Below are 24793 nucleotides of genomic sequence, written 5' to 3'. Positions count from 1 at the left end.
TCCAAGAGGTGAGCAGCCACTCACGTTGGAAGTCTGATTCCTTTCAGGTTTATCTGCTTTTAAATTGTGCTTCTTGAGGACCTTAAAGCATCTAAGGTTCAAAGTGACACGTCTCTAATGGTGGGATTTCTGGCACTTTCCTAACACCCCTCACTTCACCCTTTTACAAGTAAACAGCTACCTTGTCCACCTATGTGGAAGGTTCTCCTCAATGGTGACAGTGATAATTTCACATGCCTGTTATTAGCCAATATTCTCATTATTTCTAAGAAGTATAGAGAGAAGGGAAATTATCTATTGAAAACCAAACAAACCCTGGCATTTGATCATGTTGTACCTACTGCTGCTCTTATCAGACAACCAAGAAGAAAGATGCAGGAGTCACCCATGCTGTGTGACCTTGGGCAAGTTCCTTGATCTTTTGGTGCCTCAATTTCCTCACCTGTGAAATGGGGATAATGATGCCTACCTCATGGGGTTGTTGTGAGGATTAAATAACCTAATATATGTAAAATGCCTAGAACCATGCCTGACATGTATAAGGTTTATGTACGTGCAAAGAACAATATTATTATTATTAGGATCACCAAGGAATCACAGTGAACTTGCCTTTTGCTCAGGAAAGGTCTCCACCCAGATAGAAAAAGCAGAGAAAGTTCTAGCGCCCCCTGCAGGCCCAAATTGCCAATGAGTGCTCGGACTTCCCTCTCAAATGATTTTCCTCACAGAAAATTCCTTCATTCTCCCAACAGGGAGGCAATGCAGGTCCCCCTTGGAACAAAGGAAGGAAGAGTTGGGCCCTGGGTTCTGAGCATCCCCCATCCTCTGTTCTACATTCCAACGAGAAAAATAAATCTGAACTTCCCAGGAATTGGGGACTTCCATTTTTCTGGTCTCAAACCGCTCTTCCAAAACAGAGTAAAGCTCAGGAAATTCTATTCTTTGAGAATTCAAGTAGTAAAACTGGTCCAATGGCTGTCCCTTGGAGTCTCTGTATCTTGGGCAGAATGGGTACTCAACAAATGCCCGTGATGCCCCTCTTTGATCATTACGCCCATCATGGCCCAGTTGTTGTTAGGCCTACAATGATCATCTTTGGTGTTTCTGATTTTTTTTCCCCCTTTAAGTGTTATTCTAAAAGGCCTACCCCCAGGCTCACATTTTCCAGAAGGAGACCACAAGATCCAATACACAGTGTATGACAGAGCTGAGAACAAGGGCATTTGCAAATTTCGAGTTAAAGTAAGAGGTAAGATGACTGGTTCTTGGCTTTTTTCTCTCTTTATAAGAACAAAGGGAAACAGAGCCTTAAGCAAGAACCCTCTGTGAGTGGCCACTGCCAGAGGGAGACTTGCCAGGTCTGGATTAGCCTCTGATCACGAGGCTAGGGGAAGGGTGCCATCTTAATGCCTGAATTTCACAATTCCGATCCGGATGAGGTCCAGTGCTGGCAGATTGAAGGAGTCCGAGAGAGCAGTAAGTTTGTCTCATGTAAGCCCACAGCTGGCTGTCCCAGAAGAGTATTATTCAATAACTTTTCCACCCCTGGGCTTCGGTGACCAGCTAAAGCCTGTAAGTCCTTCTACTGATATGAAGGAGGTTAGGAGAACCCCCCGCCCCAGCTGGGGTCACCAGGAGACCATGTTCTTGGTGCTCTAGAACTCTTGGTCTACCTGAAAAAAAAGGTTTATTTTATGCCTCAGTGGGCATTTACTTAACTAACCATCCTTCCTCCTTATTCTTCTGAGTTCAACCTCCTCATCTAGAACACAGAGGGCTAAATCAGTGCATCTCAGTGGTCTTGTTAGTATGAACAATGACCATCCCAAGGCCCACCCACTGGCCAGAGAGCTATGCCTGCCCCCATGCCTGCCCCCTCACTCGTTTTCTGGTGCTTCTGAACCCTCCCCTTCCCTGGTTACTTTGTGGCGGGGAGCTCAGCACTGAGCCCCCTCTGGGCTTGTGTCCCACACAGTCAGACGCTGCGGCAAACTCAACGCCCCAGAGAATGGCTACATGAAGTGCTCCAGCGACGGCGATAATTACGGGGCCACCTGTGAATTCTCCTGCATCGGAGGCTACGAGCTCCAGGGGAGCCCTGCCCGAGTGTGTCAGTCCAACCTGGCCTGGTCTGGCACAGAGCCCACCTGTGCAGGTACGAGGGCAGCCCTCTCTCCAGCCAGCAGCAGACCCTGAAGACCCTTTGGCCCAGATTTCCAGTACAGGGAGGAGGGAGGGCTTCGTTCTGTATACCGTGAAAGGTTCGGTGCCAGCCCTCTTCATCGGATGGGTGAAAACAGTCCTCGAATCCCCGGGCAGCCCACCTCACCTGCCCTCTTCCTGTGCCTCTGCCTATCTTCTGATTTCTCTCTCATGTCCTGTAAGGAGGAAGCTGGAGGTGGGAGCCCAGAGCCCATTATGAATCAGCGGCATTATGAATCAGCACAGTCTATACCCTTGTTCCTCCCTTCTACAAATGTAAGGATCTTTTTACAAAGCCAGCACACTGCTGCACACAGATGATAGAATGCCTGCTTTGCAGCACTGGCTGGAAAGTCCCGCAGACCTTGGGCATTTGGAATCTTTCCTCTAATGTCAAATGAGGAGGATAATACTTTGCCCACTCCTGGAGTGGTTGTAAGTATTAAATGAGGTCATCTATTCAACAGTGGAATTGAGCGGGGCCTGGCACAGGGTAAACTCTCAATACCTGTCAGCTGAGAAACACAGCTGAGGAACACAAATTGGGCTAGGTAGTGATTATAGTGTGAAATTTGGGCTGGCCAGAAAATTCCAGACATGTCTTTTATTTCTATACTTCACTGTTTTCTCGTTTCCTGGTACTTTCTCATCTTTATGCTTTCCCTTTAATCCCAGCCATTCAGAGTTAGCTGAGAGACAGAGACAGAGAGACACAGACACATAAGTCTTCAGCTAAATGCCTGAGGCTCTTCAATTTCATACATCAAAGTACAAAGAACATCCCTCTTTCCTTCCCCATCTCATTTCCTGAGGCAGGAGAGGAATGCCCACCCCCCAGGCCTAGCAAAAATACCCACATCCTCATCCCCAGAACCTGTGAATATATTACGTTAGGTAGCAGAAGGCACTTTGAAGGTGTAATTAAGTTAAGGATTTTGAGATGGGGAGAAGAGCGTGGATTATCCAGGTGGGCTCAATGGAATCACAAGCGTCCTTATAAGAGGGAGGCAGACGTGCTCTCAGAGTCAGAGAAAACGATGAGGGAAGCAGAGGTCAGAGAGGAGAGAGGCTGGAAGATGCTGTGCTGCTGGCTTTGAAGGTGGGGGAGAGGCTACGAGCCAACAACCTTGCCTTTACCCCAGTGAAACCTGTCCCAGACTTCGGACCGCCAGGATTGTAAGTGAATGTGTGTTTGTTAAGCCACGGGGTTTGTGGTGGCGAGTGATAGCAGCGAGAGGAAACTAACACACTTCCCCCCTCCCCAACCCAGTGCTCCTTGGGACCACCTCCCGAATAAACTAATATTTCTAGTTGAATCTTTATCTCAGGGTTTACTTCTTACACATGTGGTTCTGTGTCTCATCACAGGCTGTGTTGAGCCAGAACCAGTAGAGAGTTTCTGACCTGTCTGGCCATTTCTGATTACAGCTATGAACGTCAATGTCGGCGTCAGAACAGCCGCTGCGCTTCTGGATCAGTTTTATGAGAAAAGAAGACTGCTCATTGTGTCCACGCCCACAGCCCGAAACCTCCTCTACCGGCTGCAGCTGGGGATGCTGCAGGTGAGTCCTTGCAGCAGGGCCAAGGCGGGAGGGAGACCTCTGAACAGGAGGGGCCCAGTCATTTCATTAAAAGCAAAGGCCAGATTCAGTGCCTAATCCATTTCCCGTGAGCTTCAGGAACCGCACTTCAGAACTCCCCCCATTCATTTCTGGCTCTGGGGCATAACCTAATTAACATTGACTCCCCAGAGCTAACCCAATCGTTTTCCAACTAATGAGGTTTGGTCGTCTTCACTAATAAGCCTAATTGACATGCTGTCCAGGTTCAGCCAAAGAACAAATTGTCTTTGCTGAACCCGTCCAGGATATGCCTGCGAGGGAGGCGATCAAGCAGTTGTTGGCCCTAAAGGCTGGCTCAAGGGATGAGAGGGGTCTAGGAGCCCTCAGGCCCCACATCCTGCTGCAGGGAGCTTCCCCAGCTCTCACAGAGCTCCTCAGAGAGGGATAACCATCCTTTAGAGAAGCGGTTCTCCAAGTGTGTGTGCTCTGTAGACCAGCAGCGTCAGTATGACCTGGGAGCTTGTTAGAAATGCAAATTCTCGATCCCCATCCCAGACCTGCTGGATCAGAAACTACATTTTAACAAGACCTTCAGGTGATTCCTAAGAACTTCAAAGTTTGATGGGGGGCGCTTTGCTAGGGAATGTGCCCTTTTTAGCTGTGTAAGTTTTGTAGCTACAGAATGAGGCAACCAGTGTCTTTTGGGGAAAAAAACCAAACAAGCTAGAAACTGAAAGGATTGAATTAGAACTTGTTTGATTTCTGTCCTGAAGCGTGTTGTCAATAAGAGTGGCCAGTCTGATTGAATGCTAAAGAGATAGGATGTTATGCTGGGTCATGGACACGGTGCTGCACATTTTGGGAGGAATGTTTCATTCATGTATTACAGTGAATAGAACTAGGTTTTTAGAACAATCTTGGTTTAATCAAAGGCTACAATTTAACTTCTCATTTCAGCATTAAGACAATGAATAATGATAAAACTTTGTTTATTCTCCCCATGTACTTGGACTTCCCATGAACTCTGAAGAGCCATATAAAACATTTTGGGCTCCTTTGATAGGAACCCAATTCATCTCGTCTTTAGCCCCAATCCCTGCCACCTGACCTCCACCTTGTGTCGCCTCGTCCCAGCTAGGGAGTTGCTCTTTGGTTAGCACAAGCCCGCACCACTCCGTTGTGTGGGAAATTGGCCTTGCGGGCTCTATTTCACAACCATACGTTTCCTGACCTTTTCTTTCCCTCTCTTTTTTTTTCTTTTGGCTGCATTGGAAATTCATTGCTGCATGCGGGCTTTTCTCTAGTTGTGGTGAGCAGGGGCTACTCTTTGTTGCAGTGCGCGGGCTTCTCATTGTGGTAGCTTCTCTTCTTGTGGAACACAGGCTTTAGGCACGCAGGCTTCAGTAGTTGCAGCATGCAGGCTCAGTAGTTGCGGCACACGGGCCCTAGAGCATGTGGGCTTCAGTAGTTGCAGTGCGTGGGCTCAGTAGTTGTGGTGCGTGGGCTCTAGGGCACACGGGCTTCAGCAGTTGTGGCTCGAGGGCTCTAGAGCGCAGGCTTACTAGTTGTGGTGCACAGGCTTAGTTGCTCTGCGGCATGTGGGATCTTCCTGGCCCAGGGATCTAACCTGTGTCCCCTGCACTGGCAGGCGGATTCCCAACCACTCTGCCACCAGGGAAGTCCCCTGACCTCTTCTTAGTTCCATGGAAAAATGAAAAAGCCAGACAACTTGCTTTTCCTCTGTTTGGCAAACTGTGGCTTTTGTAAGTAAAATTTTATTGAAGCACAGCCAAGGCTCATGCGTTTGTGCATTCTCTATGGCTGCTTTAGCACCACAAAGGCACCGCTGAGTAGTTAGGACAGAGACCATCCAGCCCCATGAAACCTAAAACCTTTACTATCTGGCCCTTTACAGAAAATGTTGGCTGACCCCTGCCCTAGTCTATCCTATTCCTTCAGGTACTCGCTAAATTACTAATCAACTAGTTGGATGAGATATTTGCTATCAAGGTGTTTATATGTGACCCCCCCCAACATATTTACATTGGCATTTTAAGCAGAGCCTTCAAGGAAAGGTTTGATTGGCTTATGTGATTCAGTTAGAATAATAAAAATGTATATTTCTACCTTTTCTAACTTGTCTACCAATTCTGTCACCCCAGAGAGATTTCAGTGGAAGTGTAATAAAAACTTGGTGTTCTAATAATTCAGCAGTTTAAATTTTCTTTTCCCATTTAGTCGTATTCATCTTAAATTACTTTTTTGTTCCCTTACTGCCATTGGCATTCCCGATGAGATTTTCTGGCATATGGTTGAGTGGGTCACTGAGGTATGATGGACATATAACATTAGTTTCAGGTGTACAACATAACGATTCAATACTTGTATATATTGCAAAACGATCACCACAGTAGTCCATTTAACACCCATCACCATACCTAGTGGCGAAAATTTTTTTTCTCATGATGAGAACTTTCAGGATCCACTCCCCTAGCTACTTTCAAATATACAGTACAGTATTATTAACTACAGTCACCAAGCTGTATATTGCGTCCCCATAATTTTTTCATTTTATCACTGTAAATTGTACCTTTTGACCCTCTTCACCCATTTTTGCCCAACCCCCAGCCCCCACCTCAGGAAAACACCAATCTGTTTTCTATATCCATGAGCTCAGTGTTTTTCTTTTTTTCTTTTAAGATTCTACACATATGAGAGATCATATGATATTTACCTTTTCCTCTTTTACTTCACTTAACATAATGCCCTCAAGGTCCATCCATGTTGCAGATGGCAAGATTTCACTCTTCTGTGGCTAAATAATGTTCCATTCTACCTATCACATGTTCCTCATCCATTCATCCATCAGTGGACATTGAGGTTGTTTGCATAGCTTGGCTATTGTAAATAATGCTGCAGAGAACATGGGGATGCTTATATCTTTTCAAGTTAGTGTTTTTCTTTGGATAAATACCCAGCAGTGGAATTGCTGGATCATATGGTAGTTGTATTTTTAATTTTCTGAGCATCCTCCATACTGTTCTCCGTAGTGTCTGCACCAATTTACATTCCCACCAACAGCACACGAGCTCCATCCACGTAGAGCAGCAGTGCTGACTGTTATGTGTCTTTTCGACGATGGCCATCCTAATAGCCATGAGGTGATACCTCATGATTTTCATTTGCATTTTTCTCATGACTAGTGATATTGAGCATCTTTTCATGTATCTGTTGGCCTTTCGTATATCTTCTTTGGAGAAATGTCTATTAAGGTCTTTTGCCCATTTTTAAATTAGAGTATGTATTTATTTGCTATTGAGTTGTATGAGTTCTTTAGATATTTTGGATATTAACCCCTTATCAGATACATGGTTTGCAGTTTTTTCCCCCATTTTGTAGGTTGTCTTTTCACGTGTTGATAGTTTCTTTTACTGTGCAGAAGCTTCTTAGTTTGATGTAATCCCACTTGTTTGTTTTCTTCATTTTGTTGCTAGTGCTTAAGGTGTCATATCCAAAAATCATTGCCAAGACCTATATCAAGGAGCTCGTTTTCCTGTTTTTCCATCTAGGAATTTCATGGTTTCAGATCTTAAATTTAAGTCTCTAATCCACTTCAAGTTCCTTTTTATAAGTAGTATAAGATAGGGGCTTTTTTTCATTTTTTTTACATGTGAATATCCAGTTCTTTCAGCACCAATTATTAAAGAGACTGTCTTTTCTCCATTGAATATTCCTGGCTCTTTTGTCAAATATTAGTTGACTGTGTATGCTTGGGTTTATTTCTTGGCTCTCAATTCTGTTCCATTTGATTTTTTTGTTGTTTTTAGGCCAGTACCATACTGCTTGAATTACCATAGCTTTATAGTATAGCTTGAAATTAGAAAGTGTGAGGCCTCCTGCTTTGTTCTATTCTCTAAGGATGGCTAGGTTATTTAGGGGTCTTTTGTGGTTCTCTACAAACTTTAGGATTGTTCTTTTTTTCCCTACTTATGTAAAAATGCCATTAGAATCTTTTGGCTTTTCACCACTGAGTATGACGTAAACTGTGGGAGGTACCTTCTTTCTCTACCAGAGTTTTTTTTAGTCATGAACAGAAGTTGTATTTTGTCAAATGCTTTTTCTCCATATACTGAGATGATTCTTTTCATTCTATTAATCTGATGTATCACATTGATTTGTGTATGTTGAGCCATCGTTGCATCCTAAGTATAATTCCACTTGGTCATGCTGAATTATCCTTTTAATATGCTGTTGAATTCAGTTTGCTAGTATTTTGAGAGTTTTTGCTTCTATATTAATCAGGGTTATGGATCTGTATTTTTCTGATAGTGTCCTTTTCTGACATTGGTGTCAAGGTAATGCTGACCTCATAAAATGAGTTTGGAAGTGTTTCCTCCTTTTCTATTTTTTTGGCAGAGTTTGAGGATTAGTGTTAATTCTTCTTTAAATGTTTGGCAAAATTCACTAGTGAAGCTATCTGGTCCTGGGCTTTTCTTCACTGGGAGATTTTTGATTACTTATTTAATCACCTTACTAGTAACTGGTCTATTTAGACTTTCTATTCCTTCATGATTCACTCTTGATAGTTTGTATGTTTCTAAGAATTTTTCCACTTCTTCTAGGTTGTCCAGTTTACTGGTGTAGAGCTCTTCACAATAGCTTCTTATAAACTTTGTATTTCTGTCGTATCAGTTGTAATGTCTTCTTTGTCATGTATAATTTTGTTGATTTGAGTTCTTTTTTCCTTGGTTAGTCTAGCTAAAGGATTGTCAAATTTGTTTATCTTTTCAAAGAACCAACTCTTAGTTTGGTTAATGTTTTCTATTGTTTTTCTGTTCTCAATTTCATTTATTTCTTCTCTAATCATTATTTCCTTCCTCTTGCTAATAACTTTGGGCTCAGTTTCTTTTTCTAGCTCCTTAAGGCATAGTTAGGTTGTTTATTTGGGAAATTTCTTGCTTTTTAATGTTTTTATTGTTGCGCACTTCCCTCTTATAATTACTTTTGCTGCATCCCATAAGTTTTGGTATGTTGTTTCTCCACTTTTTGTCTCAAGATACTTTATTGCCCCTTTAATTTCTTTGATCCATATGTTATTCAGGAGAATGTTGTTTAATTTCCATGTATTTGTGAATTTCCAGTTTCTTCTTGTTACTGATTTCTAGTTTCATACCAATGTGGTCAGAGAAGATACTTGGTATGATTTCAGTCTTCTTGAATTTTCTAAGAATTATTTTGTGACCTATGGTCTATCCTAGAAAATGTTTTGTGTGCACTTGAGAAGAATGTGTTTTCTGCTGATGTTGGATAGGATATTCTGTGATTATATTTGGTCTATAGTGTTGTTCAAATTTGCTCTTACCTTATTGATTTCTCTGTCTGGATGATCTATCCATCATTGAAAGTAGGGTGTTAATGTCCCCAACTATTACTGTATAGCTGTTTCGGCAGGCGGACTCTCAACCACTGTGCCACCAGGGAAGCCCTACTTCTCCTTTTATTTAGCTCTATTAGTTTTTGCTTCATGTATTGATATTTCAGTTTTCCAATGTTGGGCACATCAATAATTATAATCTTTATAACTTCATGATATATTGATCCCTTTATCATTATAAAATCACCTTCTTTGTCTCCTTTTACCGTTTTAAAAATTAAAGCCTATTTTGTCTGACTTAACTACTCCTGACTTTTTAGTTATTTGCTTAAAATATTTTTCCATCCATTTACTCTGCCTATGTGTGTCTTGAAGGCTAAAGTCATTCCTGTAGGCAGCATATCGTTGAATCTTTTTTAAAAAAATTCATTTAGCTATTCTGTTTCTCGTTTGGAGAACTGAATCTGTTTACATTTAAAGTAATTATTGGTAAATAAGGACTTAGGCCATTTTGTTAATTGTTCTCTGGTTGTTTTCTAGATCCATTTTTCCTTCTTACCCTGCTTTCTTTTATTGTGTTTTGATGTTGTGAGGTACTAGTATGCTTTGACTTTATCATATTCTTTGTAATTCAGATGTATCACTTGTTACCATAAGGCTTACATTCTAAAAAATCTTAAAATTAAAACACACTATTTTAAACTAATACCACCTTAACTTCAATAAAGTCTTAAGCTTTATACTTTAACTTCTCCTCCCTTCACATTTTAGGTTATTGATGTTACAATTTTTAATATTGTGTACCTAATAAATTACTGTAGTTTTAGTTATTTTTACCATTTTTTTTTACTAAGTTACCTTTTAAAAAATTTTTATTTTATATTGGAATAAAGTTGATTAAAAATGTTGTCCTAGTTTCAGGTGTACAGCAAAGTAATTCAGTTATACATGTTTCTATTCATTTTCAAATTCTTTTCCCATTTATGTTATTATAGAATATTGAGCAGAGTTTCCTGTGCTATACAGTAGGTCCTTGTTGGTTATCTACTTTAAATATATCAGTGTGTACCTGTCAATCCCAAACTTCTACTCTATCCCTCCCCCCTACTGTTCCTCCCTGGTAACCAAAAGTTCATTCTCTAAGTCTGTGAGTCTATATCTGTTTGGTAAATAAGTTCATTTGTATCATTTTTTTTAGATCCCGTGTGTTAGCAATATCATATGATATGTCTTTCTCTGACTTACTTTACTTAGTATGATAATCTCCAGGTCCCTCCATGTTAGTGCAAATGGCATTATTTCTTTCTTTTTAATGGCTGAGTAATATTCCATTGTATATATGTACCTCATCTTCTTAATCCATTCATCTGTTGATGGACATTTAGGTTCCTTCCATGTCTTGGCTATTGTAAACAGAGCTGCAATGAACATTGGGGTGCATGTATCCTTTTGAACCATGTTTTTCTCCAGTTATATGCCCAGGAGTGGGATTGCAGGATCATATGGTAGGTAGCTCTGTTTTTAGGGGGGTTTTGCCTCTGCATTGACAGGCGGATTCTTAACCACTGTGCCACCGGGGAAGCCCCTACTTTTAGTTTTCTAAGGAACCTCCATACTGTAAGTTCTCCATAGTGGCTGTACCAATTTTACATTCCCACCAACAGTGTAGGAGGGTTCCCTTTTCTCCACACCCTCTCCAGCATTTATTGTTTGTAAACTTTTTGATAATGGCTATTCTGACTGGTGTGAGGTGATATCTCATTGTAGTTTTGATTTGCATTTCTCTAATAGTTAGTGATTTTGAGCATCTTTTCATATGCTTCCTGGCCATCTGTATGTCTTCTTTGGGGAAATGTCTATTTAGGTCTGTCTTCTGCCCGTTTTTTGATTGGGTTGTTTGTTTGATATTGAGCCGCACGAACTGTTCATAAATTTTGGAGATTAATCCCTTGCAGGTTGCATTGCTTGCAAATGTTTTCTCCAATTCTGTGGGTTGTCTTTTTGTTTATTGTTTCCTTTGCTGTGCAAAAGCTTTTGAATTTAATTAGGTTCCATTTGTTTATTTTTATTTCTATTACTGTGGGAGACAGATAGAAAAAAATATTGCTGCAATTTATGTCAAAGAGTGTTCTTCCTGTTTTCCTGTAAGAGTTTTATGGTATCTGGTCTTACATTTAGGTCTTTAGTCCTTTTTAATTTTATTTTTGTGTATGGTATTAGATAATGTTCTAATTTCATTTTTTTTACATGTACCTGTCCAGTTTTCCCAGCACCATTTATTGAACAGACTATCTTTTCTCCATTGTATACTCTTGCCTCCTTTGTCATAGACTAATTGACCATAGGTGCATGGGTTTATTTCTGGGCTTTCTATACTGTTCGATTTATCTATATGTCTGTTTTTGTGCCAGTACCATACTATTTTGATGACTGTAGCCTTGTAGTATATAGTATGAAATTAGGGAGCCTGATTCCTCCAGCTCCATTTTTCTTTCTCAAGATTGCTTTGGCTATTCAGGGCCTTTTGTGTCTCCACACAAATTTTAAGTTTTTTTTTGGTTCTAATTCTGTGAAAAATGCCATTGGTAATTTGATAGGGATTGCACTGAATCTGTAGATTGCTTTTGTTAGTATAGTAACATTTTTTTGAATTATTGCTTTATTTTTGGCTGCATTGGGCTTTCATTGCTGCCCGCGGGCTTTCTCTAGTTGCGGTGAGCTGAGGCTACTCTTCATTGCGGTGCACGGGCTTCTCATTGCGGTGGCTTCTCTTGTTGCGGAGCACAGGCTCTAGGCACGCGGGCTTCAGTAGTTGGTGGCACACAACTCGAACCCGTTGTGGTTAGTTGCTCTGTGGCATGTGGGATCTTCCTGGACCAGGGCTCGAATCCGTGTCCCCTGCACTGGCAGGTGGATTCTTAACCAGTGCGCCACCAGGGAAGCCCTAGTATAGTAATTTTGACAATATTATTTTTTCCAATCCAAGTACATGGTACATCTTTCCAACTGTATGTGTCATCTTTAATTTCTTCCATCAGCATCTTATAGTTTCCAGAGTACAGGTCTTCTGCCTCCTTAGGTAGGTTTATTCCTAGGTATTTTATTCTTCTTGATGTAATGATAAGTGGGATTGTTGCTTTAATTTCTCTTTCTGATATTTCATTGTTAGTGTATAGAAATGCAACAGACTTCTGTGTATTAATTTTGTATCCTGCAACTTTACTGAATTCATTGATGAGCTCTAGTAGTTTTCTGGTAGAATCTTTAGGATTCTCTCTCTCTCTATATCATGTCATCTGCAAACAGTGATAGTCTTCTTTCCCAGTTTGGATTGTTTTTATTTTTCTTCTCCTATTGCTGTGACTAGGACTTCCAAGTCTATTTTGAATAAAAGTGGCAAGAGTGTGGGCATCCTTCTCTTGTTCCTGATCTTAGAGGAAATGCTTTCAGCTTTTCATCATTGAGTATGATGTTAGCTATAGGTTTGTCATATATGGCCTTTATTATGTTGAGGTAGGTTTCCTCTATGCCCACTTTCTGGAGAGTTTTTATCATAAATGGTGTTGAATTTTGTCAGAAGCTTTTCCTGCATCTATTGAGATGATCTTATGATTTTTAATTCTTCAAATTGTTGATGTGGTGTATCACACTGATTGATTTGCAGATATTGAAAAATCCTTGCATACCTGGGATAAATCCCACTTGATCATTGTGCATGATCCTTTTAATGTATTGTTGGATTTGGTTTGCTAGTATTTTATTGAGGATTTTTGTGTCTATGTTCATCAGTGATACTGGCCTGTTATTTTGTGTGTGTGTGTGTTATCTTTGTCTATTTTTGTCTATTTTTGGTATCAGTGTGATGGTGGCCTCATAGAATGAGTTTGGGAGTGTTCCTACTTCTGCAGTTTTTTGGGAATAGTTTCAGAAGGATAGGTGTTAACTCTTCTCTAAATGTTTGATAAATTCATCTGTGAAGCCAGCTGGTCCTACACTTTGGTTGTTGGGAGTTTTTAAATCACAGTTACAATTTCATTACTTGTGGTTGGTCTCTTCATATTTTCTGTTTCTTCCTGATTCAGTCTTGGGAGGTTGTACCTTTCTAAAAATTTGTCCGTTTCTTCCAGGTTGTCCATTTTATTGGCATATAGTTGCTTGTAGTAGTCTCTTATGATCCTTTGTATTTCTGTGGGGTCCCTTGTAACTTCTTTTTCATTTCTGATTGTATTGATTTGGGCCCTCTCCCTTTTTTACATGATGAGTCTGGCTAAAGGCTTATCAATTTTGTTTGTCTTTTCAAAGAACCAGTTTTTAGTTTCATTGAACTTTTCTTCATCTCTGTTTCATTTATTTCTGGTCTGATTTTTTCTTTCCTTCTGCTAACTTTGGGTTTTGTTTGTTCTTCTTTCTCTGTAGTGGCTTTAGGTGTAAGGTTAGGTTGTTTATTTGAGATGTTTCTTCTTTCCTGAGGTAAGATTGTATTGCTATAAACTTCCCTCTTAGAACTGCTTTTGCTGAGTCCTATAGGTTTTGGATCATTGTGCTTTCATGTGTCTCTAGGTGTTTTTTCATTTCCTCTTTGATCAGCGATCCATTGGTTGTTTAGTAGCATATTGTTTAGCCTCCATGTGTTTGTTTTTTTATAGTATTTCCTCACATTGTGGTTAGAAAATATGCTTGCTGTCAGTTGTTGTCAGTACGTTGTCAATTTTCTTTAAAATTACCGAGGCTTGCTTTGTGGCCCAGCATGTGATCAATCCTGGAGATTGTTCCATGTGCACTTGAGAAGAACATGTATTCTGCTGCTTTTGTATGGAATGCTCTATAAATATCAATAAAGTCCATCTGGTCTAATATGTCATTTAAGGCCTATATACCTTATTGATTTTCTGTCTGGATGATCTGTCCATTGGTGAAAATGGTATGTTAAAGTCCCCCATGATTATTGTTACTGTCAATTTCTCCTTTTATGACTGTTAGTATTTGCCTTATATATGAGGTGCTCCTATGTTGGGTGCATATATATTTATAATTCTTGTATCTTTTTCTTGGATTGATCCCTTGATCATTATGTAGTGTCCTTCTTTGTCTCTTGTAACAGTCTTTATTTTAAAGTGTATTTTGTCTGATATGAGTATTGCTACTCCAGCTTTCTTTTGATTTGCATTTGCATGGAATACCTTTTTCCATCCTCTCACTTTCAGTCTGTATGTGTCCCTAGATCTGAAGGGGGTCTCTTGTAGACAGCATATATGCGGGTCTTGGTTTTGGATCCATTCAACTAGTCTGTCTTTTGGTTGGAGCATTTAATCTCTTTATGTGTAAGGTAATTATTGATATGTATGTTCCTTATTGCCATTTTCTTAATTGTTTTGGATTTGTTTTGTGGGTCTTTTTTCTTCTCTTCTTTTGTTCTATCCTCTTGTGATCTGTAGATTTTCAGTTTGTGGTTCCCATGAAGTTTTGATACAGCAGTCTATATATAAACAAGGTTGTTTTAAGTTGCTCCTCTTAATTTCAAATGCATTTCCAGTATCCTGCATTTGTGCTCTCCTCTTCTCACAATTGCTGGTTTTGATATATTTGTGTGTATGATTTCCTACCTTTACTGTATGCTTGCCTTTACCAGTGAGCTTTTCCATTTGTAGTTTTCTTGTTTCTAATTGTGGCCTTTTCTTTTCTGCCTAGAGAAGTTCCTTTAGCATTTGTTGCAAACCTGGTCTGGTGGTGCTGAATTCTCGTAGCTTTTGCTTGTTTGTAAACCTTTTGATTTCTCCAAATCTGAATGAGATCCATGCTGGGTAGAGTAATCTTGGTTGTAGGTTCTTCCCTTTCAGCACTTTAAATATATCATGCCACTCCCTTCTGGCCTGCAGAGTTTCTGTTGAAAAATCAGCTGATAACCTTATGAGGATTCCCTTGTATGTTATTTGTTGCTCTTCCCTTGTTGCTTTTAATGTTCTTTCTTTGTCTTTACTTTTTGTCAATTTGATTACTGTGTGTCTTGGCATGTTCCTCCTTGGGTTTATCCTGCCTGGGACTCTCTTCACTTCCTGGACTTGGGTGACTGTTTCCTTTCCCATGTTAGGGAAGTTTTCAGCTATTATCCCCTTTCTTTTTTTTTTTTAAGAAGATGTTGGGGGTAGGAGTTTATTAATTAATTAATTTATTTTTGCTGTGTTGGGTCTTCGTTTCTGTGTGAGGGCTTTCTCTAGTTGTGGCAAGCGGGGGCCACACTTCATCGTGGTGCACAGGCCTCACTATCGCGGCCTCTCGTTGCGGAGCACAGGCTCCAGCCGCACAGGCTCAGTAGTTGTGGCTCACGGGTCTAGTTGCTCCACAGCATGTGGGATCCTCCCAGACCAGGGCTTGAACCCGTGTCCCCTGCATTAGCAGGCAGATTCTCAACCACTGTGCCACCAGGGAAGCCCCAGCTATTATCTCTTTAAATATTTTTCTCAGGTCCTTTCTCTCTCTCTTCTCCTTCTGGGACTTCAATAATGCTAATGTTGGAGCGTTGAATGTTGTTTGGCCTTCAAGTGTCCCAGCACTGGAGCCTACAGCCTGTTGTGTGGGGCCAGGTCTTGATGAGAAAATGGCGTCCTCCATGAGGGCTCACACCAATGAGTACATCCCAGAACTACTGCTACCAGTGTCTTTGTCCTCGCAGTGAGCCACAGCTGCCCCCTCCCGCCCCCGCCTCTGCAGGAGACCCTGCAATACTAGCAAGTACATCTGGCCCAGTCTCTTATGAGGTCACTGCTTTTTCCCCTGTGTCCTGGTGAGCACGAGACCTCTTGTGTGCCCTCCAAGAGTGGAGTTTCTGTTTCCCCCAGTCCTGTGGAATCCCTGTGATCAAACCCCACTGGCCTTCAAATCTAGATTCTCTGGGGGCTCCTCCTCCCATTGTCAGACCCCCCAGCTGGGGAGCCTGATGTGGGACTCAGAACTTTCACTCCTGTGGGAGAACTTCTGTTGTATAATTATTTTCCAGTTTGTGGTTCACCCATCCAGTGGGTATAGGATTTCATTGTGCCCCTCCTACCATCTTTTTGGCTTTTTCTTTGTCTTTGGATGTAGGGTATCTTTTTGGGTAGGTTCCAGTGTTTGTTTTTTTTTTTTAATTTATTTTTGCTGAGTTTGGTCTTCGTTGCTGCGTGTGGGCTTTCTCTAGTTGCAGGCGGGGGTTACTCTTCCCTGCGGTGCGCAGGCTTCTCATTGCGGTGGCTTCTCGTTGTGGAGCACAGGCTTTAGTAGTTGCGGCATGTGGGCTCAGTAGTTGTAGCTCATGGGCTCTAGAGCACAGGCTCAGTAGTTGTGGCACACGGTCTTAGTTGCTCTGTGGCATGTGGGATCTTCCCAGACCAGGGCTTGAACCCCTGTCCCCTGCATTGGCAGGCAGATTCTTAACCACTGTGCCACCAGCGAAGTCCCTCCAGCATGTTTTTTGTTGATGGTTGTTCAGTAGTTAGTTGAGATTTTGGTGTTTTTGTAAGAAGGGGTGAGCTCATGTTCCCCTACTCTGCCATCTTGTCTCCATTGACCATGTTTGTTTTGTAACTTTTAAACTAGAGCTGTAAGTGAATTACATACCACTATTACCATATTACAGAATCCAAGTTTGACTGTATTTTCCATAGCAGTGAGTTTTACACTGCCTTATGTTTTTATGATAATTATCATCCTCAGTATCTGCAGGGAACTGGTTGCAAGACTTGCTGGGGACACCAAAATCTGTGGATGCTCATGTCCCATTGTCAGCCCTCTGTATCTGTGGGCTCCACATCCAAGGATCCTCCAGTTGTACACATAGTACGTGGTCCACGGTTGGTTGAATTTGTGGATGCAGAACCCGTGGATATGGAGGGCTGACTGTACTTCCACTCCAAGAACTTCCTATAACGTTTCTCGTAAAGCATGTCTAGTGATGATGAATTTTCTCAGCTTTTGTTATTTAGGGAAAGTATTTATCCCTCCTTTATTTCTGAAGGGGCGCTTCACTGGGTGTAGAATTTCTTGGTTGACAGTTTTCCCCCCAATGTTTTTTTTTAAGATTTTTTTTTCATGTGGACCATTTTTAAAGTCTTTACTGAATTTGTTACAATATTGCTTCTGTTTTATGTTTTGGTTTTATGGCTGTGAGGTATGCAGAATCTTAGCTCCCCAACCAGGGATCGAACCCACACCCCCTGCATTGGAAGGCAAAGTCTTAACCACTGGACTGCCACGGAAGTCCCCCTCCCCCCACCCCGAGTATTTTGAATATGTCCTACCATTCTCCTCTAGTCTGAAAAATTTCCATTACGAAATCCACTGATAGTCTTATGGAGGTTCCCTTGTATGTAACTTCTCTCTTTTCTCTTGTTGCTTTTAAAATTCTTTGACTTTGACTTTTGAAAATTTAATTATAATATGTCCTGGTGTAGCCCTATTTGGGTTCACCCTATTTGGGATCCTTTGGGCCTTTTGAATCTGGATGTCTAGTTCTCTCCCCAGGTTTGGGAAGTTTTCAGCCATTATTGACTTAAATACACTTTTTGTCCCTTTTCTCCTTCTGGAATTCCAAAAATTCGAATATTTTTCTTTGTGTACCATAAGTCCCTTAGGCTCCCTTCCATCTTTTTTCATTATTTTTCCTTTTTGTTCCTCTGACTGGATAATTTCAAATGGCCTGTTTTCCAGGATTTGATTCTTCTGCATGGTTGAGTCTGCTTTTGAAGCTCTCTCTTTTTTCCTTCTTAATTTATTTCAGGCTGCATTGGGTCTTTGTTGCTGTGCACAGACTTTCTCTAGCTGTGGCGAGTGGGGGCTACTCTTCGATGTGGTGCGCGGGCTTCTCATCGCGGTGGCTTCTCTTTGTTGGGGAGCACGGGCTGTGGGTGCGCGGGCTTCAGTAGTTGTGGCACACGGGTTTCAGTAGTTGTGGCTCGTGGGCTCTAGAGCACAGGCTCAGTAGTTGTGGCTCATGGGCTTAGTTGCTCCACGGCATATGGGATCTTCCCGGACCAGGGCTCGAACCTGTGTCCCCTGCATTGGCAGGCGGATTCTCAACCACTGCACCACCAGGGAAGTCCGAAGCGCTCTACTGAATTCTTTGGTTCAGTTATTCTATTCTTCAGCTCTATGATTTTTTTCATGGTTTATATTTCTTTGTTGAACTCATTTTGTTTACTTCTCTAATTTCATTTAGTTGTCTGTTCTTGTAGCTCACGAAACCTCTTGAAGATGATCGTTCTGAATTCTTTGAAACTTCATAGCTCTCCATTTCCTTAGGGTCAGTTATTGGCCCTTTATTACTTACCTTTGGTGGTATCATACATACTTGCTTTTTCATGATCCTTGATTCTTTATACCAGCGTCTGTTCATTTGAATAAGTGATCTCTTTTTCCAGACTTTCAGGTTTACTTTGGCAGAGACAGTTCTTCACCAGTCAGCTCTGTTTAGGTTTCTGGACATGTCTGCTGGTAACATCCTTGGGCAGGTGGAGCCCATTATTAGGGTCAGTTTGGTCAAGGCATCTGTTCGAGCTCTGAGGTTAGCGGTGGGGGCGTGCCACTGGCTGAGAGCAGCTGGATAGGACTGCTATCTTGGTTCCCTGCCCAAATGCAGCTGTAGGATGGGCTTCATGACTGTCTGGATTCTGGTCAGGCTTACTAAATGCTTTGTACTGGGTACTACTATACCCAGCGGTAGGTGGGGCTATGAATTAGCTTCCCTGCCCTGGCAAAGCAGCAGGACGGGACCCAGGGCCTGCGTGGCTCATTGTCTGGGGACTCAAATCAGGCAAGAGTGTGCACTGAATATTTTGGTTAGGTGAGGCCACCAGTTTTCCTTTGCAGGCGGAGAAAGCCATGGGCTGTACTCTATTCAAGCGCCACCATAAGCATGGCTGTTAGATGGGCGATGCAGCTTCCCGTGTGTTAGGGTTAGGTTCCTTGGTCAGGTGGTCTGAAGGTATGGTATTCAGTAATAAGTGAGGTTGTGACTCAGTTCCCCTTCCTGGGCACAGCAGGAAAAACACCTCAAATGCCACTAATGCTCTTTGTCGGTGGCCTTGAGTCAAGCCAACTCATGCCGCAAGTTCCCTGGCTGAACGGGGCCAGTTTGTTTGCCCTGGCAGCCATCAGCTCTGCCCACCCTCCTCTCAGCTTAAGAGTTGCTGGGTTACACAGCTTCCAGGTGTTCTCACAAACCCTTCCTATCAGATGCGGGCCACACTCCACAGTGCCTAGGGCTATAACTTGGGCTCCTGCCTGGGTGGCACTGGGAGGGCCCACTTCAGGTAGCTCTCAAATTTTCCCAAACAGGCTTTCTGGTCTGGAAGGGCCAGGAGCCTCAGTCTGTAGTGGGTGGGACCATGTATCACCTCCCCTGCCTGGGTGTAACAGGGAAAATCTCTAGAGGGAGAACACAAAGATGGCATCCCTGGCCTATGTTCCCCGAGGGCCTCTCTATAGGCCTCTAGATGTATGCCAAGCCTGAAGCCTGCCCTTAAGGTTGATGATCCAGGACAAAAAATGAGGCCTCTTCCACAGAAACTGGGGGTGTGTTTCAGTCTGCTGTCTGTGCAATGCCCCAGGGGTGGTAGCCCACCAAGAACTGTTAGAGTCGCATGGGACCCAGGAATTCCAGCCCCTCTGGTCACCAGAGCCAGGCCATCAAGGGCTTTCCCTGGGTGGCAACTGCCAAGGCCAGGTCACCAGATGTAAAAATCCAGGGCATCAGATGAGGGTTGGAATCGCTTATCCTTATTTCTTCACCATGCTCATGTTGCGGGGGGGTTCGTGAAGGCGGGTGTGAGGGGTGAAAACAAGGGCAGATAGTGGGACGCTGGAAATATTCTTTTGTCCTTGCAAAGACAAATTAGAATCCTCTGGGGGTGGTCTTGGACACTTTTTAGGAAATTTGGCTCATGCAAAGTCTCAGCCCATCTGGAAATACATACGTTGCCATTTTGCTTAGGTTTTCAAAATCTCATTGCCAAGCCATTTCTGAATGATTCCTCTAGGAAGGTATTTAGGTTTTATAGCCACTAGTTGAACTCGAATTTCTCACCTACCTTCAGGACAGTTTGGAGTGGGCAAATAAACTTCCCCAAACAGAACAATGCTGCTCCTGTGGGTCTGCAGTTTGACATGGAATTTTCTTTAGCCATGCTCACACCTCCCTGCTTGGGTTTTTTTTGTTTATTTTGTTTTTTTTCCAGCAAGCACAATGTGGCCTGGATCTTCGACACATCACCGTAGTGGAGCTGGTAGGTGTGTTCCCGACCCTCATCGGCAGGATAGGAGCAAAGATTATGCCTCCAGCCCTAGCTCTGCAGCTCAGGTAGGGGGAAGTTCTGTTCTTAAGTGTTATTACCTATAAAAGTGCTTTTCTCTGATCAGGTTCCCTGATTTCTCTCTATTCATTCTTGATTCCAGGCAACCTTCAACCTTTAATTACTTTTATTCTGGGAGTATTATAACAATATTAATTGGCATGTAGCTCCTTGTCCAAATACATGATGCAGTGGGTAATTACCAGGGTTCCTTCCCCTTCCAGGTGTTTTTGCTTTCTCTTTTTTTTTTTTTTTTCCCTTGGTGGGAGTGGGACGGGAAGGGGACAGAATGCAAAAAGGACTTAAGCAATCCTTGGTCTTCTTAAGAGGGCAGGCCTCCAATTTAGCCTTTCCAGGCTTGGCCTCTTTTTCCCCCATGCTTCCAGGGCACTTGTCCATAGTCCTATTTTAACAACTTTTGGTAACACTTAAAAAGCCAGAATCATGGTGTTCAGACTCTGAGTAATGGTGCATTAAAAAAGCAGAATTCAACAGCCAAAAGGTAATTTCAGAGCAACCCAAAATTTTTTTACTTTTTTTTGTGTGGTATGCGGGCCTCTCACTGTTGTGGCCTCTCCCGTTGCGGAGCACAGGCTCCGGACACGCAGGCTCAGCGGCCATGGCTCACGGGCGCAGCCGCTCCGCGGCATGTGGGATCTTCCCGGACTGGGGCACGAACCCGCGTCCCCTGCATCAGCAGGCGGACTCTCAACCACTGCGCCACCAGGGAAGCCCATAGTCTTTGTTTTAAAGTCTATTTTGTCTGATATAAGAACAGTGATCCAGCTTACTTTTGGTTTCCATTTGCATAGAATATATTTTTCCATTCCTTCACTTTGTGTGTATCTTTACATCTGACGTCAGTCCCTTGTAGGCAGCATATAGATAGGTGTTTGTTTTTTTCTTATCCATTCAGCTACTCTTTCTTTTGATTAGAGGATTTAGTCCACTTAAATTATTGACAGGTAGATACTTACAGCCATCTTGTTAATTGTTTTTTGGCTGTTTTATAGGTCCTCTGTTACATTCTTCTCTATTCTCTTCCTGTGTGATTTGATGATTTAGTGGTATGCTTAGATTCCTTTCTCATTATCTTTTGTGTATCTATTATAGGTTTCTGGTTTGTGGTCACCATGAAGCTTACATTTAACTTATCAACTTAAAATGGACCATTATAAATATAACAACTTAAGTTTGAAGGCATTCTAAAGCTCCACACACGTTTTGTTTTTGATGTCACATTTTATATCTTTTAATCCTGTGTATCCATCCCTTAAGCAGTTATTGTAGTTATTTTACCACTTTTGTCTTTTAACCTTTATATTAGCTTTATAAATCCACTACTTTTACTCATATATCTACCTTTAAAATTAAAAATCTTTTTATTTTAACCATTTTTAAATTGAAATAGTTAATTGACAATTTTGTTAGTTTGAGGTGTACAACAAAGTCATAGTTATATACATATATATGTATTTTTCAGATTCTTTTCCATTATAGGTTATTATGAGATATTGAATATGGTACCCTGTGCTGTACAGTAGGTCCTTGTTGTTTCTATCTATTTTATATATAGTAGTGTGTATGTGTTGATCCAAAACTCCTAATTTCTTCCCCTCCTTCCCACCGCCTACTATCCCCTTTGGTAACCATCAGTTTGTTTTCTATGTCTGTGAGTCTATTTCTGTTTTGTAAAAATAAGTTCATTTATATCATTTTTTAAGATTCTACATATAAGTGATGTCATATGATATTTGTCCACCTTTATCTTTCTTCACTTAATATGATAATTTCTAAGTCCATCCATGTTGCTGCAAATGGCATTATTTCATTCTTCTTTATGGCCGAGTAATATTCCATTGTATACGTGTACCACATCTTCTTTATCCATTTATCTGTCAATGGACACTTAGGTTGCTTCCATGTCTTGGCTATTGTAAACAGTGCTGCTTTGTACACTGGGATGCATGCATGTTTTCTTTTTTTTGTTTTATTGGAATAGAGTTGATTTACAATGTCATGTTAGTTTCAGGTGTACAGTAAACTGATTCACTTATACATATCCATATATTCATTCTTTTTAAGATTCTTTTCTCATAGAGGTTATCTCAGAATATTGAGTAGAGTTCCCTGTGTTATACGGTAGGTCCTTGTTGATTATATATCTTATATATAGGAGTGTGTATATATTGATCCCAAGCTCCTGATTTATCCCTCCCCCCCACACTTCGCCTTTGGTAACAATAAGTTTGTTTTCAATATCTGTAAGTCTGTTTCACTTGTAAATAAGTTCATTTGTATCATTTTTTAAAAAATTAGATTCCACATGAGTGATATCATATGATATTTGTCTTTCTGTCTTACTTCACTTAGTATAATAATCTGTAGGTCCATCCATGTTGCTGCAAATGGCATTATTTCATTCTTTTTTATGGCTGAGTAATATTCCATTGTATATATGTACCACATCTTCTTTATCCATTCCTCTGTTCATGGACACTTAGGTTGCTTCCATCTCTTGGCTGTTGTAAATAGTGCTGCAGTGAACACTGGGGCGCATGTATCTTTTTGAATTATGGTTTCCTCTGGGTATATGCCCAGGAGTGGGATTGCTGGGTCATATGGTAGTTCTGTTTTTAGCTTTTTAAGGAACTTCCATATTGTTCTCCATAGTGGCTGTACCAGTTTACATTCCCACCAACAGTGCAAGAGAGTTCCCTTTTCTCTACACCCTCTCCAGCACTTATTGTTCGTAGATTTTTGATGATGGCCTTTTTGACTGGTGTGAGGTGATATCTCAATGTAGTTTTGATTTGCACTTCTCTGATAATTAGTGATGGTGATTATCTTTTCAGGTACTTTTTGGCCATTTGTATGTTTCTTTGGAGAAATGTCTATTTAGATCTTCTGCCCATTTTTTGATTGAGCTGTTTGGGTTTTTTTGATATAGAGCTTCATGAGATATTTGTATATTTTGGAAGTTAAGCCCCTGTTGGTCACTTCTTTTGCAAATATTTTCTCCCATTCTGTGGGTTGTCTTTTCATTTTGTTTATGGTTTCCTTTGCTGTGCAGAAACTTTTAAGTTTAATTAGGTCCCATTCGTTTTTGTTTTTATTCTCATTACTCTAGGAGGTGGATCATAAAAGATATTGCTGTGATTTATGTCAAAGAGGGAGTGTTCTACCTATATGTTAGTCTAAGAGTTTTAAAGTGTCTGGCCTTACATTTAGGTCTTTGATCCATTTTGAGTTTATTTCTGTGTATGGTGTTACAGAATGTTCTAATTTTGTTCTCTTGCATGTGGCTGACCAGTTTTCCCACCACCACTGTTGAAGAGACTGTATTTTCTCTATTGTATATTCTTGCCTCCTTTGTCATATATTAACTGACCATAGGTGCATGGGTTTATCTCTGGGCTCTCTATCCTGTTCCATTGATCTGTATTTCTGTTTTTGTGCCAGTACCATACTGTTTTGATGACCGTAGCTTTATATTGTAGTCTGAAGTCAGGGAGCCTGACTCCTCCAGCTGTTTTTCTTTCTCAAGATTGCTTTGGCTATTCGAGGTCTTTTATGTCTCCATACAAATTTTAAGATTTTTTTTGGTTCTAATTCTGTGAAAAATGCCACTGGTAATTTGATAGGGATTGCATTGAATCTGTAGATTGCCTTGGGTAGTACAGTCATTTTGACAATATCGATTCTTCTAATCCAAGAACATGGTATATCCTTCCATCCATTTGTGTCATCTTCGGTTTCTTTCATCAGTGTCTTAAGTTTTCGGAGTACAGGTCTATTTATTCCTAGATATTTTATTCTTCTTGATGTGATGGTAAATGGGATTGTTTTCTTAATTTGTCTTTCTGATCTTTCGTTGTTAGTGTATAGGGATGTAAGAGATTTCTGTGTATTCAGTATCCTGCAACTTTACTGAATTCATTGATGAGCTCTAGTAGTTTTCTGGTAGAATCTTTAGGATTCTCTGTGTATATATCATGTCATCTGCAAATAGTGACAGTTTTACTTCTTCTTTTCCAGTTTGGACACCTTGTATTTCTTCTCTGATTGCTGTGCCTAGGACTTCCAAAACTGTTGAATAAAAGTGGCGACAGTGCACATCCTTGTCTCGTTCCTGATCTTAGAGGAAATGTTTTCAGCTTTTCACTGTTGAGAATGATGTTAAGTGTACGTTTGTCGTATATGGCCTTTTATATAATGTTGAAGTGTGTTTCCTCTGTGCCCCCTTTCTGGAGAGATTTTATCATAAATGGGTGTTGAATTTTGTCAAAAGCTTTTTCTGCATCTATTGAGATGGTCATATGGTTTTTATTTTT

The 24793-nt window shown here is 41.2% G+C and overlaps 1 protein-coding gene across 1 annotated transcript in view; it reads left to right on the top strand.

Annotated features, from left to right (window-relative positions):
- The window catches only part of SRPX (sushi repeat containing protein X-linked), a 100183-nt gene that overhangs the window by 67091 nt on the left and 8299 nt on the right, over positions 1–24793 (top strand). The window contains exons 9-12 of the mRNA XM_024764572.1: positions 1128–1249; positions 1976–2155; positions 3631–3764; positions 20346–20467. Of these exons, the coding sequence (XP_024620340.1) occupies positions 1128–1249; positions 1976–2155; positions 3631–3764; positions 20346–20467 (558 nt within the window). The remainder of the gene's footprint in view (positions 1–1127; positions 1250–1975; positions 2156–3630; positions 3765–20345; positions 20468–24793) is intronic.

The sequence above is a fragment of the Neophocaena asiaeorientalis genome, unplaced genomic scaffold (genome assembly GCF_003031525.2).
Source record: "Neophocaena asiaeorientalis asiaeorientalis breed wild unplaced genomic scaffold, Neophocaena_asiaeorientalis_V1.1 scaffold870, whole genome shotgun sequence".
Taxonomy (NCBI): Eukaryota; Metazoa; Chordata; class Mammalia; order Artiodactyla; family Phocoenidae; genus Neophocaena; species Neophocaena asiaeorientalis.
The sequence above is the reverse complement of the archived record's forward strand: the minus strand, read 5'-3'. Positions and strand labels throughout refer to the sequence as shown.